Below are 19,544 nucleotides of genomic sequence, written 5' to 3'. Positions count from 1 at the left end.
CTCTAACACCGACTGCGACTGGCCAGAGAGGTAGGAGGAGAACCACTGAAGAACAGTGCCTCCCACTCCTAACCCCCCCCAGCCGGTGCAGACGGATACCATGGTCAATGGTATCGAAAGCCACTGAAAGGTCAAGAAGCACCAGGACAGAGGATAAACTCCTGTCCCGGGCCCGCCAGAGATCATCCATCAACGCAACCAAAGCAGTTTCCATGCTGTAGCCGGGCCTGAATCCTGACTGCCGAGGGCCTAGATAATCGGCTTCTTCCAAGGACCGCTGGTGCTGGAACGCCACTACCTACTTGACAACCTTACCCATAAAGGGAAGGTTGGAGACTGGACGATAGTTGTTGAGAATGGCCGGACCAAGATAGGCTTCTTGAGGGAGCGCACAAGTTCCTCCTTGTAGGAATACGGAAAGAATCCCCTCCCCAAAGAAGCATTGACAATCTCCTGGACCCAGTTCTGTGTTATCTCCCTGCTGTCCGAGACCAGCCAGGAGGGACATGGATCCAGTAAGCAGGTGGCAGAACTCACAGCTCCAATGGACTTGTCCCCTTCATCAGGTGTCACCAGATCAAACTCTTCCCAGACAGGTGGGCAGGTACGGGCCCCAGTCACCTTGACTGACTCATTGTCAGTCGACTCTGTTATCCAATTGGAGTTGAGGTCAGAATGGATCCGAGCAATTTTATCAGTGAAAAAGGTGTTAAAATCCTCGGCACTACTCTGTAAGGGCTCCCCAACTCCCCCCTGGTTAAGAAGGGAGCGGGTCACCCTAAACAGAGCGGCTGGGTGGGATTCCGCTGATGCAATCAAGGCGGCATGATATGCGCATCTTGCTGCCTTGAACCATGGAGCTCTACAGGGTCTAGTGCCACAGAGAGGTCGCAACGGCACAATCCAGTCAAGAGCCTCCGCTGCAGCCTTATTCCAGGCCTCAGCAAGAGACTCCACCGAACTGTGAATGAGTGAATTTGGAATAACCCCAAGCGCCCTCTGAAAGCCCTCTGCGTCCATCAGGCATCTGGGACGGAACTGCCTATTCAGTTCTGCCTCCCTGCAGGGAAGGATTGGAGCCAGGAAGTCAAGAAAATGGTCTGACCATGACAAAGGCAACACTTCTAAGCCCAATAGTCTCAGACCTTTACTCAATTGCTCAGAAAGGAATACCATGTTGGGTGCGTGCCCCCCCTCATTTTTGGACTCTGTACTACTTGAGTCAGTGCCATGGTTGTCGTGGTGGCCATGAACTCCTGTGCTAGCCCAGAGGTTTCGCCGAGCGATGGCAGGTTAAAGTCGTCTAAGACAATAAGTCTGGAGCAATGAGTCTACACAGGCAAAGGCTCTCCCTGGCTATAATAGCCACTCCTCCTCCCCTTCCCTGGGGTCAAGGCTGATGCCATATCTGAAACCCATCTGGGCAGATTTCAGAGAGAGGAACTCCGCCCTCTGGGCCCAGCCACATTTCAGTCACACATGCCATGGTCGTCCTCCTTATCCAGGATCAAATCCTGGATGAGGACAACTTTATTTACCACCGAACTGGCATTGAGTAGCAGCAGCCTGAATCCAGGGCCAGAATTACACTCATCACCAGTACCCAGCGTTGAGCTCATGGAGCCGGAACATGGGATTTCTATTAAGTAGCAATCTCTCCTTCCTCTGGAATGGCTAGCTCGATGGCTCCCGCCATATCTGCCTCTCCCCCGCAGCACCGGAATATACATTCTTATCTGATATTCTTATCTGATATAGCCATCCCGAGTCTTCTGGTCTCCTCCTTATCCATCCATCCATCCATCTATCTAAACTTCTATGCTGCTCAATCCCATACGGATTCACTTATTTATTCTAAAGGAGAACCAAAGATGGTTGAAATTTCTCAACAATATCTGATCATCTCTGGAAGACCTGCTCCTTTCAAAGTAGCGAAAAGACATCTCCAAAGTACCTAAAACAATGAAAAAATACTAAAACAACTACTAAAGAAGTGCCCACGGACTCCTACCTTGAAGGACTTCTAGCAGAAAGCCTCCAGAAAGCTCAGCTGGAAGAAAACTGAAGGACTTCTAGCGGAAAGCATCCACAAAGCTCAGCTAAGAGGAAAATCTTCTGATCCTTCAGCTATCCTGATCAAAGGGTAAGCAGGGACTATTGAGATGTTCATGCGGGAGGGGTAGAGACCATTTGGGGTAATAAAACAAGCATAAACTACCAGGTACAACTTTGCCTTCAGCCTCAAGAGTGATTTTTGTAAAAGTATTGTTCTAATCTGCTTAAAATTTCAAAGTGCTAACTGTAAAGGAAGAGGGGGGGTGCTTTACATTTGAAAGCCATTGTTCTTGCCTGTTCCAGCTATTTGCCTCTCTGAAAAAAGTATCACCATGACAACCAGGTTGTAAAGAGGCCCATAGAGCAGGAAGCCATAAACCCAGTCAGGGTATTGTTTAAAGGCCAAGATTTTTTCTTCGCTAAGTGCAAGCTATGCCTAAAGTTGATGCTGCTTTAATCTTCAAATAACTTAATAACTGGGACTCCCACAGTAATCCCCAAAGCCAGCAAGCCCATTCTCAGCCGAACCCAGAAATAAGGAAATAGCCTTAATTAACCTACTCCATTCCATCGCTGAATCTCAAAGCAGACATACCAATCAAAAAGAATATACAGCAACAAGCAACAATTGATAATCACAACTATCAATGCTTTAAATGTGTTCTGTCGGGCTCTCTGGTAGAATCCTCCCAAAAATTCACAGGTACAAATTTCAGACACACACACATTTGCAAATTCAAAACAATGTTCTTTATAATGAAAATTCACTTAAACCAAGCCCTCTTTTGGTATAGCAAAGAGAACTCATCTCCAAACAAACTGGTAATGTGTACAAGTCCCTTATCAGTTCTGTGATACTTAGCTTGTAGCTGTGAGGCAATTCACAGTCCTTCTTTCACAAAGTAACACACACTTTGCTCTGGTTTAGTTTCAAAGCGGGGGAAAATCAGAACACAAAAAGTCAAAGTCAGTAAAGCAGTCACGAAACACAACGATCAGATAATCCTCCACAATGGCCAAACCCACAGGCTGCTATTTATAGCAACCTCACTAATTACCACAGCCCCACCTGCCAAACCTGCAACCAGTCTGCACACCACAACTGCCTCAATATTTCTAAACATATTGCCACCTTTCTAAAAGCTAACTTTTCATTTCTTTATATGTGCTCATCCTGCACCCCCAAGCTAAATATACTCAGCAGTTTGTCTGATGAGATTAACACCTTAAAAGAAGCTATCAAAACCCAACAAGCATTCATAGAAAATATTGAATCAAGACTTTCATCCATGGAGAAAAATATCCAAACACTGATTAATCCAAATACGCACCCGACAAAATACCACTCATCACTTTACCACCCCAACCTCAACCTCAACCACTTCCAATACTCCAAAAACCCACTAAATCTACCACTGATATCTCTACCCTAGTCAAGGATGCCATGGAATATGAACAAAAACGCCAGAATACTATCCTCTTTGGTCTTGAAGAAAGCCATGAATCAGATATAACAGAAATAAGAAATATCATCCACCTCCATCACCCACATGCACAAACAATCACCCAAGAAGACATTTTGGAAGTTACCAGAATTGGACCTGAGCACAAGTATAATGATGGCTCAATAGCCCCCCGCTTCTGCTACATGGTATGTAAAAATGAACAAATAAAACAGCAATTCATCAAGACCATTAACCACATTGCCAGAAATAACAAGTCTTTCAACAAACTCAGATCCAGACCAGATCTTTCTTTCCTCCAACATATTCGCTCTCGTGAACTATGGGCAGAACTCAAGAGACGCTATGAACTTGGTGAAACAAACCTTTACATAGATTACCACACAGAAAGCATCAAACCCAGAACCATCTCACAACATCAAACTGACACCTGCCAGACCACCATCCCACAACAACAAATGGACATCCCTATCACCTCAAACAAAGAATAGGAAAGCATGCCCCTTACTTCCTCTAACCACCCCAAAACCAATCCCCAATACAAGACCAATCTCAAATGTAGACTATTAAATGCTAGAAGTTTAGTCAACAAGATGTTTGAATTTCTCCTTCTACTTGACACCTCCAACTTTGATATAATTTTTATATGCGAAACATGGCTAAATGCTTCCTACCCAGACTCCATTATCACATCAAAAAACTACCATGTTTTCTGCTCAGACCATGAATCCTGCAGAGGAGGCGGAGTAGCTATATTCTACAAAAAATCGCTGAACCTAAAAATCCTCAAAGTTGCACAGGATTTATTGGTACCTGAAACTAATGTCTGTGATTTATCCCTAAATACCACAATTTGCTTCTTACTCTGCTACAGAGCCCTGGAATACGACATCGAACATGCAAACAAATTATCCACATTACTAATGTGGGCAACCAACTGCCCATACCCCATTATCTTCCTCGGAGACCTCAACCTACCACACATTAACTGGTCCTTAAATGAATGCGGCACGGAACCCATCCATTCTATATATATAATACCGTCACCTATCTGCACTCGACCAACTAGTAACTAACAATACCAGACTTGATAACTGTCTGGATCTCATCTTCTGCAACAGCAAAAGTGCAATATATGGCTTACAAATAACAGAACCGTTTTCCTACAGCGACCACAGCATGATGAACTTCAATCTCAACCTAAGCCACACTATGATCCACCAAAATAATACAACACCAAAATTCAATTTCAAATAAGCGAACTACAAACTCATTGAAGCCCACCTCTCAACATTAAACTGGAAAATTATATTCTCTGAATGCTACACCACTGATGACCTCTACAACACATTCCTACTCGAAATGAAAATTATTTTTTATTTTATAATATTTTATTGTTTTTCTTTAAGCAAACAAGACAGACAACATTTAACATTTAAAGGAGCTACCATTTCTCTGCTTGTCTTAGAAGTCTAACTAGTACAAAAAAGAAAAATCTAAATATAGTCAGATCAATACAGAAATACAATTTTTAATATTTACGTTCTTTTTTAATTTACCTCTGTGTTTCCATCTTTATGTTATAATTCATGTAACTCAAATAAGTTATCTTGTCTATAGAATATCATTTTAATAATGATATTAAACTAATTAAACTAATTAAAGTAAATTAATTAAAGTCAATTAAAGTCAATTAATTAAACAGATAATAAAAAAGACATTAAAAATTGTTAATATTGCAAAAATACTCTATCATTATACTATTTTTAATCTATTACTTTATATCTATTATAACAATATTATATAATAATTAAAATCACTTATTCAATCTAAAAGAAAAAAAACCCTTATCCTTTTAATTTCTTAATACTCTACCATATATATATTCAATTTAATAAATTCAAATGATTATAAATTTATCCTTATATAATTTTAAAACTATTTTTAAGATTCCACCATTTATACACTTTGTCCCATATTTTGTAAAATTCTGTTTCTGCTTGATTGTTCAAGCGTCTTGTCATCATTTCTAGTTCTGCACATTCCATGATTTTTTAAAATACTTCTTCATCTTTTGGTATTTCCTTTTCTTTCCATTTCTGCGCAAATATGATTCTTGCCGCAACTAAAATGTGAATTATTAAATACTATATTTCTTTTTTATATTTCATATCTGAGATACCTACTAGGAAGAATTCTGGAGTCTTTCTAATCTTCTCGTTCGTTATTTCCTTTAACCATTTCTCTACTTTATTCCAATATTTCTTGGCTTCAAGGCAAGTCCACCATGCATGAAAATATGTACTAATTTCTTTTTTACATTTCCAACAGGTGGGAGAAACATTAGGAAACGTTTTAGAAATCCTATATGGTGGAAGATGCCATCTATAAAACATCTTAATTTGATTTTCTTTAAAAGAAATTGATTTTGTTATTTTCCAATTATATACCCATAACTTTTCCCATGTTTCCAAATTTATCTCTTTTCCAAAATTTTTGCACCAACTGATCATATTCTTTCAGTATCCAACCTATTGTTCTATAATTTATTAAATGTTTATATACATTTCCAATTAGTTTCCCTTGATTTTGAGTTAACAATTTACCTAATATGTTATTTTCTTTTCGGAAAATATAAGTTTTGATATCCTTTTGATATCTAGAACTAATCTGCGCATACTGCCACCAATCCAAATCAATACCTAACTCCTGTAGTTCTTGTTTCGTTCTTAATTTTAACTGATTATCCAATAAATCCCTATATTTCCATATCTTCCTATCTTTTAGAAAGTTCGGGTGTGAAATGGCCTCAATTGGTGAGATCCATTCTGGCATTACTAAGAAATGATTTTTCTTTATTTCATTCCAAACGTCAATCAGTGCTTTTCTAATAATATTACTTTTAAAATATGAATGGGTTTTCAACTTTCCCTACCATATAAAGGCATGCCAGCCCAGCATTAAATCGTGGCCTTCTAGATTAAGCAATCTTTGGTTTTCCAAAGTTAGCCATTCTTTTATCCATGTTAGGGCAGTAGCTTGGTAATATAATTTCCAATTTGGGAGGCCTAGGCCTCCTCTTTCTTTACGGTCTTCTAATGAACTTTGTTTTATTCTTGGTTTCTTGCCTTGTCATATAATTTTTTTTGTTATACTATTTAACTCTGCAAAAAAAATTGGTCCGGGATTAATAGGGATAACTTGAAAAAGGAATAACATTTTTGGAAGGATATTCATTTTAATTGTAGAAATTCTTCCAACTAGTGATAATTGCAAGTTATTCCAAATTTCCAAATCCTTTTTAATCTGTCCTAGCAGTTTTAAGTAGTTGTCATTCTTTAAAGATATGGCTTTGGAGGTCATTTTTTGTGATTTTCATATTTGTTAAATTTTCTAAATATTTTCTCTGTGTCTCTGTCATATTTTTTGTTAGTATCTGTGTCTTTTCTTTCTTTATTTTCAAACCTGCGACGTTCCCATATTCTACTATTAAGTTTATTAACCTTAGAATTGATGTTGTAGCATCTTCTATAATAAAAACTACATCATCGGCAAAAGCTTGCACTTTATAAATTTCTTTTTTAATCTTCAATCCCTTTATTTCCTTTTCTGCTCTTATTTTTATCAGCAAAACTTCTAATGTTAAAATAAATAATAATGGTGATATTGGACAACCTTGTCTCACTCCTCTTAGTATTGCTAATTTTTCAGTTTGCTCACTATTTATTATGATTCTAGCTGATTGTTCAGAATATATAGCATCTATTATATTGAAGAATGTAGTTCCTACCTCCATCTTATTCAATTGTATTTTCATAAAATTCCAATCTACGTTATCGAACGCTTTCTTAGCATCTAAAAATATAAGTGACATTTGTTTGTCTGGATGTTGCTCATAATATTCTAACGTATTTACTATTGTTCTTAAATTATTTTTTATTTGTCTTCCTGGTAAAAATCCATTTTGATCTCCATGTATCATACCATTTATATGGTTTTTAAACCTGTTGGCAAAATTGATATAAAAATTTTATAATCCACATTTAATAATGATATTGGTCTATAATTTTCAAATTTTTTCTTCTCTGTTCCCACTTTATGTATTAAAGTTATTAAAGTTTCTGACCATGTTTTGGGTAGTTTACCTTCTGCTATTATTTGATTATATATTTCTAGGATATTTTAAAAAAGTATTTCAATATCTAACTTATAAAATTCTGCCGGTATTGCATATGGGCCTGTCACTTTGTAATTTTTCTGGTTTTTAATAGATTGTCTTAGTTCTATTTCTGTAATAGGCTTGTTTAATCTTTGTTGTTGAACTTCAGTTAAAACTGGTAAATCTATAGTCCTTAAATACTCAAAAATTGAATCTTCCTTTATTTCTTCCCTCTCATATAGTTTCCTATAAAATTCTAATGCTATTTCCTTTTTCCCCTCTGTTCTATGTCTTATTACACCTTTAGTATCTATTAATTTTTTAATAATTTTATTTTCCCTCTCTTTCCTAAGTTTATATGCCAACCATCTTCCTGGTTTATTTGCATGCTCAAAATATTCCTGTTTTGCTCTCTTTATTTTTCCTACCATTGATTCTTGTTCAATCAACCTTAGTTTATGTTTTATTACTTCTCTCTGATTTTTAACTTTATCATCATGCTCATCTTTTTGCATTTGCAATTCTAATTTTTTCAATTCTTCCTCTAATTCTTGATGTTGTATTTTCTTCTCTTTATTTTTTTTTTTGCCATGAAGGAAATTGTTAACCTGTGTATATATGCCTTTGTTGTATCCCAAAGATTTTGTGGGGTGGTATAATTATTTTTGTTTATTTAAAAAAAACCCTCTAATTCTTTCTCTATCCATTTTTTATACTCGGGATCCTTTACTATATTTCTATTCATCGACCAGTTATTTGTTTTTCTTTTACCTTTCCAATATATAACTAAAGGATTATGGTCGGCCCAGGTATTAGTCTCGATCTCAATATCTCTAATTTTGTCCATTGTATGTGCTGGGGCCCAGGCCATATCAATCCTGGACCAGCTTTTCTGCGGGTTAGAATAAAAAGTATATTTTTTATTTTTTAAGTGGTACTCTCGCCATATATCTTTTAATAACAGTTCTGTGTGCATTTTCCAAAATGTCGCAGGTAAAATTACCTTTTTTTCCTTCTCTTTTTCCCCCCTGTGTGATCCATTTGATTGTCTGAGATTGCGTTCAAATCTCCTATTATTATCATATTTTCTATTGATAATTCATTTATTTTGTCATGCAAATCTTTATCGAATTGTTTTTGCTTGTCATTTGGTGCATAAATTGAAACAATTACAAGAAGTTTTGTTTCTAAATCCAATTGTACCATTAAAATTCTACCTTCACTGTCATTATATATTTGTTTGGATTCTATTATTTCATCAATATACATTGCTACTCTTTTCTTTTGATTTGCCAAACTAGTATATAATTTTCCCAATTTTGAGTTGTTAAGAAGGCTTCTCTTTGATTTTTTTAATATGACCGTCTTGTAAAATATTTATTTGTGCTTTTTGTTTCTTGAGTTTAGTCAATATTTGATTTCTTTTTTTCAGATTATTCAATCCATTAACACTGACTGAAAAAAATTTCAAGTCATGTGTCATCTTTATTTATAGTATTTTTTGGTTTCTTTCGGTTCACGCAGTCTAGTATCTAAGACCAATTCTTGTTGGACCTGTGGTTGTTTCTTTTTAACTTCTTGTGTTTCTCCCCTTTCTCCACCAGTGCCCCCCCTTTCTTTTTCTTTGCTCTTAAATTTTATCTGAAGTTGATCAATTTTGTCCAATCCGCTTTGTGCAAAAAAAGCTCTTGCTTGGTCCACACTCTCTATCTTCACTTTCATTGCTTGCCAAGTTAAGGTGAGACCTTCTGGCACCAACCATTGAAAAACAATATTCTTTTTGATTAAAACACTTGTGAGGAAGTAATATTCTCTTTGGCTTTCTCTTACCCTCTTGGGAACTTGTTTCAAAATCGTGATATCTTTCCCTTTATGTTTCCAGGTCTGATTTCTTGCCTGTCTTAAGATATCATCTTTAATTATTCTTCTTGCAAACTTAATGTGTACTTCTCTTGGTAAGTTGTGCCGTCTTACATATCCTGTTTGAACTCTATAAGCTTCTTCTATTTCTCTTATCAGTTCTCCTGGATCAGTTTGTGATATTTCTCCTATTACTTCTGCCATTTTTGTTGATAAATCTTCATCTCTTTCTTCTTCAATATTTTGAAATCTCAAGCCATGCGATGTGGATTGGAGTTCAAGGTTGGTTATTGCTTCATCGAAGCCTCTGCAGACTGCATAGTTGTGTTCTTCATATTCTTCTACCTTCTGTCCCATGTCTTGGATTTTTTCTTCTGTTGCTTTTATTTTTTTTTCATTCTCTTGTAAATTTTGTTGTACTGATGACCTCTACAACACATTCCTACTCGAAATGAAAATTATTATCAGACTTCATGTACCTCTAACATGTACCACAAACAAAAAAAATAACCTCCCCATCTCAATAAGAAAATTACAAACAAGAAAAAAATCTCTCTGGAGGAAAAACAAAAAAGGATAAGTTTCCAACTTCAAAAGCCGATATAAAAGCATTTGCAATCAAATAAAAGCAGAATGCCTTAACTACTACAACAAACAAGAGGAAAACCTCCTACGCACCAAATCTAATAGAGCTTTCTATAACTTTGTCAACAATAAACTCAAAGACTCTAGACCTATCCCACCTCTCAAAGGACCCAACAACAAAGAATACCATGATAATTCATCCAAAGCCAACCTCCTCAACTCTTTCTTTGGCTCTGTCTTTTTTAACAGCAATGGCTCATCCCCCAATTTCATCAATCGCACCTCAAACTCCCTCAACGACCTAACCCAAGTAGACTTCAGTAGACTGAGTTGAAAAAGCATTACATGACCTTAAACCTTCTCTATCAGTTGGACCAGATGGTCTATGTGCTTACTTCCTAAAAAAGCTCTCTTCTGCCATAGCTGAACCACTAAGCATATTTTTTGAAAACTCCTTCAGAACCAGCACACTTCGTAAGCTATGGTCGAAAGCAACGGTCATCCCCATCTTCAAAAAAGGAGACCCCTCTCTTGTCGATAACTACCGACCAATATAATTATGCTGCGTCCCATTCAAAGTCATGGAATCAATTATAAACAAATCAATTGCTCTCCATTTAGAAACTAATAATGTGCTCTCTAACAAACAGATTGGATTCAGAAAAAAAACTATCCTGCATCTCCTCCACTGCAAAAATGTATGGACAACTCATCTAGATCAAGGGAAGTCTATAGATGCAATTTATATTGACTTCTGCAAAGCCTTTGATTCAGTGGTCCACGACAAACTACTCCTAAAACTCAAATCCTATGGCATCTCAGGATCCCTCCACAGCTGGATTACAGCATTTCTGTCAAACAGACAACAAGTAGTCAAAATAGGAAGTACCATATCCACGCCCGTCCCAGTTAAAAGTGGTGTTCCCCAAGGTAGTATACTGGGACCAACACTCTTCATTCTCTACATCAATGACCTTTGTGATTACATCACAAGCAACTGTGTACTCTTCACCGACGATGTAAAACTCTTCAACACCACTGATAACACAACTACTCTCCAAAAAGACCTGAACTCTGTTTCTGAGTGGTCTAATACATGGCAACTCCAAATCTCAACTAGCAAATGCTCTGTCCTACACATTGGGAAAAAGAATCTGAACTCCAAATACGAACTGAATAATCAAATTATCACAGATAACCCCCACTTGGTTAAAGACCTCGGTATACTAATAACAAAAGATTTAAGTGCCAAAGCCCACTGCAACAACATAGCCAAGAAGGCTTCAAGAGTTGTAAACCTAATCCTATGTAGCTTCTGTTCTGGCAATCTCACACTACTTACCAGAGCTTACAAAACTTTCACCAGACCCATCGTCAAATACAGCTCATCCGTTTGGAACCCATATCACATCTCAGACATTAACACCCTTGAAAAATGTCCAAAGATACTTCACCAGAAGAGCCCTTCACTCCTCCACTTGAAACAGAATACCCTACGAGACTAAACTTTCAACCTTAGGCCTAGAAAGCCTAGAACTAAGATGCCTTAAACAAGATCTAAGTATTGCCCACACGATCATATGCTGCAACATCCTGCCTGTCGGCAACTACTTCAGCTTCAACCACAACAACACAAGAGCACACAACAGATTTAAACTTAATATTAACCGCTCCAAACTTGACTGTAAAAAATATGACTTCAATAACCGAGTTGTCGAAGCACGGAACTCATTACCGGACTCCATAGTGTCATCTCCAAACCCCCAACACTTTACCCTTGGATTATCCACAGTTGACCTATCCAGATTCCTTAGAGGTCAGTAAGGGGCGAGTATAAGTGCACTAGAGTGCCTTCTGTCCCCTGTCCTATTGCTCTCCTATATTTCCTATACCTTTCTTCTATTCCTATATCTCTTCTTCTATTCTTTCATTGATATGTTCTATTCCTATAACTTCTCTTCTATTCTTCCTTAGATATATTTTACTATGAGTATATCCTCTATAACCTTCATCAGGTATTTTACTATGTGTGTACCCACATACGCCAGAAGAGACATCTAGAGAAGCGATGGAGGAAGAGTAAGTCCGAATCCGATCGAACACTTGTAAGAGCTCATATTATGACTTACAAAGTGGCACTCAAGGCAGCAAGATGCGCGTATCATGCCACCTTGATTGCATCAGCAGAATCCCACCCGGCCGCTCTGTTCAGGGTAACCCGCTCCCTTCTTAACCAGGGGGGAGTTGGGGAGCCCTTGCAGAGTAGTGCCGAGGATTTTAACACATTTTTCACTGATAAAATTGCTCGGATTCGAGCGGACCTCGACTCCAATTGTAAAACAGAGTCGACTGACAACGAGTCAGTCGAGGTGACTGGGGCTAAACGTCTTTGTCCATCTGTCTGGGAGAGGTTTGACTTGGTGACACCTAAGGAAGTGGACAAGGCCATTGGAGCTGTGTGTTCCGCCACCTGTCTACTGGATCCGTGTCCCTCTTGGTTGGTTTCGGCCAGTCGAGAGGTGACGCGGAGCTGGGTCCGGGAGGTGGCAACGCCTCTTTGGGGAGTGGGTCCTTTCCAGCTCCTTATAAGGAGGCACTTGTGCGCCCCCTCCTCAAGAAGCCTTCCCTGGACCCAGCCATACTCAATAACTACCGTCCAGTCTCCAACCTTCCCTTTATGGGGAAGGTTGTTGAGAAGGTGGTGGCACTTCAGCTCCAGCGGTCCTTGGAAGAAGCCGATTATCTAGGTCCTCAGCAGTCTGGATTCAGGCCCGGCTACAGCACAGAAACTGCTTTGGTCGCGTTGATGGATGATCTCTGGTGGGCCCAGGACAGGGGCTTGTCCTCTGTCCTGGTGCTTCTTGATCTCTCAGCGGCTTTCGATACCATCGACCATGGTATCCTTCTGCACCAAATAGAGGGGTTGGGAGTGGGAGGCACTGTTCTTCAGTGGTTCTCCTCATACCTCTCTGGTCGGTCGCAGTCGGTGTTAGTAGGGGATCAGAGGTCGACCTCTAGGTCTCTCCCTTGTGGGGTGCCTCAGGGGTCGGTCCTCTCCCCCCTGCTATTTAATATCTACATGAAACCGCTAGGTGAGATCATCCAAGGGCATGGGTGAGGTATCATCAATACGCCGATGATACCCAGTTATACATCTCCACCCCATGTCCAGCCAACGAAGCAGTGGAAGTGATGGGCCAGTGCCTGGAAGATGTTAGGGCCTGGATGAGTGTCAACAAGCTCAAACTCAACCCAGACAAGACGGAGTGGCTGTGGATCTTACCTCCCAAGGACAACTCCATCTGTCCATCCATTACCCTGGGGGGAGAATCACTGGCCCCCTCAGAGAAGGTTCACAACTTTGGCGTCCTCCTCGATCCACAGCTGACATTAGAGAAACATCTTTCAGCTGTGGCGAGGGGGACATTTGCCCAGGTTCGCCTTGTGCACCAGTTGCGACCCTACTTGGACCGGGAGTCACTGCTCACAGTCACTCATGCCCTCATCACCTCGAGGCTTGACTACTGTAACGCTCTCTACATGGGGCTACCTTTGAAAAATGTTCGGAAACTTCAGATCGTGCAGAATGCAGCTGCGAGAGCAATCATGGGCTTTCCCAAATATGCCCATGTTACACCAACACTCCGCAGTCTGCATTGGTTGCCGATCAGTTTCCGGTCACAATTCAAAGTGTTGGTTATGACCTATAAAGCCCTTCATGGCACCGGACCAGATTACCTCAGGGACCGCCTTCTGCTGCATGAATCCCAGCGACCAGTTAGGTCCTACAGAGTGGATCTTCTCCGGGTCCTGTCAACTAAGCAATGTCGCCTGGCGGGATCCAGGGGAAGAGCCTTCTCTGTGGCTGCCCCAGCCCTCTGGAACCAACTCCCCCCAGAGATTAGAACTGCCCCCACCCTCCTTGCCTTTCGTAAACAACTTAAAACCCACCTCTGCCGCCAGGCATGGGGGAATTGAGATCCTCTTTCCCCCTAGGCCTTTACAATTCTATGCATGTATGTTTGGTTTTTATATTAATTGATTTTTAATCATCAATACCAAATTACTATTGTACACTGTTTTATTGTCGCTGTTAGCCGCCCCGAGTCTCTGGAGAGGGGCGGCATACAAATCCAATAAATAAATAAATAAATAAATAAAACCCTCATTGTGTATTGGACAAAATCAATCAATCAATAAAAAATAAAAATAAATTATAGACATTGTATTTGCAGACATTAACAGAGAAGATTCAACAGATGTTAACTTACCACAAAAGCCACCAAAAAGGACTCTGACATAAAGATCTTAGGTAAACAATCATTTTCTCTGAGTAGTTTTGGCTTCAATTTTACAATATTTACAGAAATTATTTTCTTTCTTGGCAGCTTCAATTCATGCCAAAGGTTTATATTGGTTATGTAATGGCAATAATAAATAATTAATCTACTTTTATTAAAATACTTTCTGTAGTTGTTAACAAAGTTGCCCATCGTTTTGAAATTTTCCAACATCTATCCAGAGTTTAATTTTAATCTTTTTCAACTCCCACATTAGAAAATTTTGTCACAAAATTTAAAAAAAATACTGTTGGTGCCTAGAACTATTAACAAAAAAAGGCCAACAAATACTAAAATCACAAATCTAGCAAGGCTAAAACCCAAAAAATGTATGTTGGTATCTTTATTAAGATACCCCCTTCAGTATCTCATGATATGCATATTTCTGTTAAACAGTTACCAAGATCCAACCGGAGAGGCAATGTAAAATACTAAAATAAAATCTCCCATACTCTAATCAAAAAGAAATGTTAGAGGGGGTCTTGTATAATCTCAATTCTGCATTACTAGAATCTGTATAGTCTGGAGGACAGAAGGAAAAGGGGGGACATGATCGAAACATTTAAATATGTTAAAGGGTTAAATAAGGTTCAGGAGGGAAGTGTTTTTAATAGGAAAGTGAACACAAGAACAAGGGGACACAATCTGAAGTTAGTTGGGGGAAAGATCAAAAGCAACATGAGAAAATATTATTTTACTGAAAGAGTAGTAGATCCTTGGAACAAACTTCCAGCAGACATGGCTGGTAAATCCACAGAAACTGAATTTAAACATGCCTGGGATAAACATATATCCATTGTAAGATAAAATACAGGAAATAGTATAAGGGCAGACTAGATGGACCATGAGGTCTTTTTCTGCCGTCAGTCTTCTATGTTTCTATGTTTCTATGTCCGTTAATATTTGCCAGGTATACTACAAGTTCTATCCTTTAAATCTATATTTTGAGTGCTATTTCTTATTCTTAGGAAACAATATTTCAAAATACATTAATACTGGAGTAATTCTAAGAAAGCTGAATAATTTAGATACTATTGGTATTTACTGATAATCTATGCGCTTCCCTCTGTGTAAGTTGGAGAATGTTGGCGTAGAACCTCGTGGTCCATGGTGAAAAAACATCATTTGCTCTTCAGTAACAAAATGTGGAGATAAAGGAGCTTCAAAACCTAAGTCAACCTCCTGAAACAAAGTGAAGAAGTAATTATTTGATTTCTTCATTTAGATGTACAGTACAATTTTTTTACTATTTTAAGAAAAAATCTAAAGGGTACTTGGTCAACAATATAGCATAGTCTACACACCAAAATACATGTGCATTCATGTCTGCAGGCAGCATATAGACCAATCATTCTTATATTCAGTGCATATTAAATTTCTATTTATTCACAACCAATTGATCCTTGATCCTGTCTCTTCTTGTTTTGCCATGCAGATTCTATTTAAGTAATTCATTGTCACTTCATTCAATTTACTTTTATGTGTCTTCTGACATATTATAAAAATATCCAACACTGGAACATGAATCAAAGCAACAGCAGTTAAGATTGTTAAGTCCATGCCCATTATTATTCTTTTTTAATTAAAGGAAGAGGTAAAATATACATTCTGCAAGGGAGAGTTAACAGTAATAGAACCAACTCAGTAAAAACTATTTTGTTGTATCCATCTGTTTAATAAATTTAATATTGGGATAATCTATGTAGCTGATATCAAGGGTCTGACAATCTCATATAAACCTGAAAGGCTGTGACAAAATTATCCTGTTTTACATAGTGTTCATGGTTATGGCCAGTGAAGGGCTACCCAAATTTTTACTACCACACTGTGGGGGGTGGCTTATGCAAGATGCCCTGCATTTTCTTTCAACATCTTTCAGTGCAAATTGGGTGTTCTGGGGTGGAGCGCAGTTTACCCCACTGCGTCCCCACCCCTGTCTGGGCAGTAGCCCACCCCTGGTTATGGTTCATGAACCAGCCCAATTTGATAGAAAGCATTCCTAGTCAGATAGTAGCTCATCAGTAGCTTCAAAACCAGAAAAATCCTAAATGTTTACCTGATCCTTTAATGGAAAAAGATCCTGTTCTGACCTGTATTTTTACTTGCAGAGTAAATACTCTGCCCACCAGAGTATTAAAATGACTTAGATTTAGGAATGAGGAGCAAGGTGCTCTACCCAGCTCTGTTGTTACAGCCTCAAACCGTCAGTTTCAATCTTAACTGTCTACCGTGGACCTCACTCCATTCTTAAGAGGTCCATAAAGGAGGCGTGCATAAGCGCACCAGCGTGTCTACTGTCCCTGTCTTACTGTCCCCATTTATCTGTATTTACTTCCTTTGTTCATATTTATGTTCATGCCTATATGTGTCATCTTGTACATATTGGACAAAAAAAATAAGATGGCCAGGTTTTCTGATGCTTTCAAACTGTTCTGCTCAATAAAATTAAAAAATGAATTGCAAAAGTTCCAGTGATAAAAATTTAATGAAAGCGGAGAGGGTCGGGCCCGTGGGGGAACTCTGAATCCTCGCTGTCCAGGGGCCCCTGGTTTTGATGCTGGGAACGCTGCTAGGGATCTGGTTTGGGGTCGGCGTACCCCACCAGATTAACCAGCTTGTCTTGCATCAGCAGCGGTGTGAAATTGGATAGGCAGCTGTGCCTAAGCCGACAAAGCTGAGCCGAAACCGCAATGAAAGAATTGATGCAGCGTGGCGCGGAGTCACCTGCAAAGGGAACTAAGAATTGTGCTGGAGAAGTGAAGAAGAAATCTTAAAGTTGTGCTGATGAGTGAGGTGGCCAAACAAAATCTTGAGATCTTTTTTAGTTTATTTTGTAACCGGAACAAAACTTTGCTAGAAATGGAAGGAAGCAGCTGTTTAGCAGTAAGGTGACAGCGGAAAGATTTGGCATTTGCAAAGAGCCCAAAAGTGGATATATTATTAGCTAAGGGCACTTAAACTTGGATAACTGTAATATCTGGAAAATTTTAGATTTATTTGCTAAGAATTTTATTATTGAAATAAGAAAATATGTATAAGGAGCTCTATGGAACTCTAGGGAGAAAGCAATAGACACCAATCTGCTGGACCCTTTACAGTAGGAATCTCTGGTTTATTTTTCATTCATTCATTCATTCATTCATTCATTCATTCATTCTTTATTAATTAATTAATTAATTAATTATTGGACTTGTATGTCGCCCCTCTCTGTGGGCTGACCTTGAATTTGGAATATCTTATCTACTGTGGTGGTGGTGATGATGAAATTATCTTTGTGTTTACTTGTGAGAAGAAAGGATAATATTAGTTGCTACTGATGACTGAAGGAACTGTGGATGGAAAAAACCACTGATTCAACTATGGGAATGGAAACGTGATAGGAAAACATCTAAGTTTGGGATTATACATAAGGGACAGAATATATAAATTTTGTAACATGGAAGAAAGAATGGAAAATTTTGAAAGGATAATAACTGCACTGGAAATATGAGTTTGAAAAATAGAAATAAAAATTATATAAGCTATACAAAGATAATTTGAAATAAGAAGAAGAGCTGGTGGAAGAAGATCTGGACAAAGAAAATTACAAATGAATATACTGTATATTATCTGAATATATATTATATATAATACCAAGACCATAATATATATATATATACCAAGACCGTCATATATATATGATGTGTGTATATATATATATATATATATATATATGTGTGTGTGTGTGTGTGTGTGTGTTCGTAGATTTTCACGGGTACAGGTATGACGGTCTTGGTATATTCGGGTTTCTTCCCGTGTAGGATTTGGAAATTTCTGGCGACATTTTGACGAGGTCCCAGATGTCTGGTAGGCGGGAGGTATCATCCTGCTTGTTCGTATTTTGGGGATGTTTTTCTATCTCGATGGCTTCCATGATTATTCTTTTGCTGTAGTGTTCTGTTTTGGAAATTAATTTAGTACTGTCAAAATCAATTTCATGTCCTGACTCACCAGGAAGTTTCTACAAAGCAGGCAATTGCTGAGCCATCAAACCACACTCAGCCACCATCTTCAGGCTGTAGTTCCAATCTTTGTGTTGTTTTAAATGGAATGTTTGCAACTGACATTTCTTCCTAGTATGTAGTGTGGGGGTGGAGATTTGCTTTGAATGTAGCAAATAGATTGGGTGACCACGTTTCAGTGATCTGATTGGTTGGTGTAATCATAGTTATTAGAAGGAATGACATGGAGATTTTTTTGAGGTGTTTTGTTTAAGGCTGATTTCCAAATATAAAATTCTAAAATCATAATTATTAGAAGGATTGACATGCTGATTATTATGAAGTGTTTATTTTGTTTAAGGCTGGTTTCCAAATCTCTGGCAGGCGGGAGGTATCATCTCTTTTATTTAGACAAAGGGGTCTTCTCTCAATTTCGATAGCTTCTAGAGAAATTCTTCTATATAAATTCTCTGTTTTGTGGAGTAATTTAGTTTTTTCAAAGTCAATTTCGTGCCCTGTTTTTTTAATGTGCTGGACAAGGGAGGAGGTCTTTTCTTGTTTTTTGACTGCATTCACATGTTCTGCTATGCGTTGGCTCACTCTTTGGTTAGTTTGTCCAATGTATGTGGCTGCACATGTTTTGCAAGGGATTTCATAGATTCCTTGGTATTCCAATTGGATTTTATCTTTGGGGCTCCTTAGGATATTAGATATTTTTTGGTTAGTGCAAAATGAGGTTTTGATGTTATGTTTGTGCAGAATTTTACTAATTTTATCCGTGGTGCCTTTGATGTAAGGAAGGATGGTGGTGCCATTGTCCTGTTCTTGATCTTGTTTTTTGGGGGGTGTCTCTTTATTGATTAGGTTTGTTATTGTTTTCTCTTTGAATCCATTAGAAATTAGAACATCTTTGAGTTTGTTCAATTCAGTTTTTAAGTGCTCATGGTCAGCTAAGCGTTTGGTTCTGGTGATGAGAGTTTTGGCCACAGAGGTGATTTGTGCGGGGTGGTGGTGTGAGTGTGCATTTAGATAACGGTTGGTATGGGTTTTCTTTTGGTAGATAGTATGTCCTAGGCTGCCATTGGTTTTTTTATAGACCAGT

At 38.4% G+C, this 19,544-nt stretch overlaps 1 protein-coding gene across 1 annotated transcript in view; it reads right to left on the bottom strand.

Annotated features, from left to right (window-relative positions):
- The window catches only part of LOC139161085 (cation channel sperm-associated auxiliary subunit beta-like), a 203,989-nt gene that overhangs the window by 93,504 nt on the left and 90,941 nt on the right, over nucleotides 1-19,544 (bottom strand). Inside the window, exon 16 of the mRNA XM_070739810.1 lies at nucleotides 15,508-15,644. Coding sequence (XP_070595911.1) covers nucleotides 15,508-15,644 — 137 coding nt within the window. The remainder of the gene's footprint in view (nucleotides 1-15,507; nucleotides 15,645-19,544) is intronic.

The sequence above is a fragment of the Erythrolamprus reginae genome, chromosome 1, assembly GCF_031021105.1.
Source record: "Erythrolamprus reginae isolate rEryReg1 chromosome 1, rEryReg1.hap1, whole genome shotgun sequence".
Lineage (NCBI taxonomy): Eukaryota > Metazoa > Chordata > Lepidosauria > Squamata > Dipsadidae > Erythrolamprus > Erythrolamprus reginae.
Note: the sequence above shows the minus strand (reverse complement) of the source record. Positions and strands in the feature narration are given on the sequence as shown.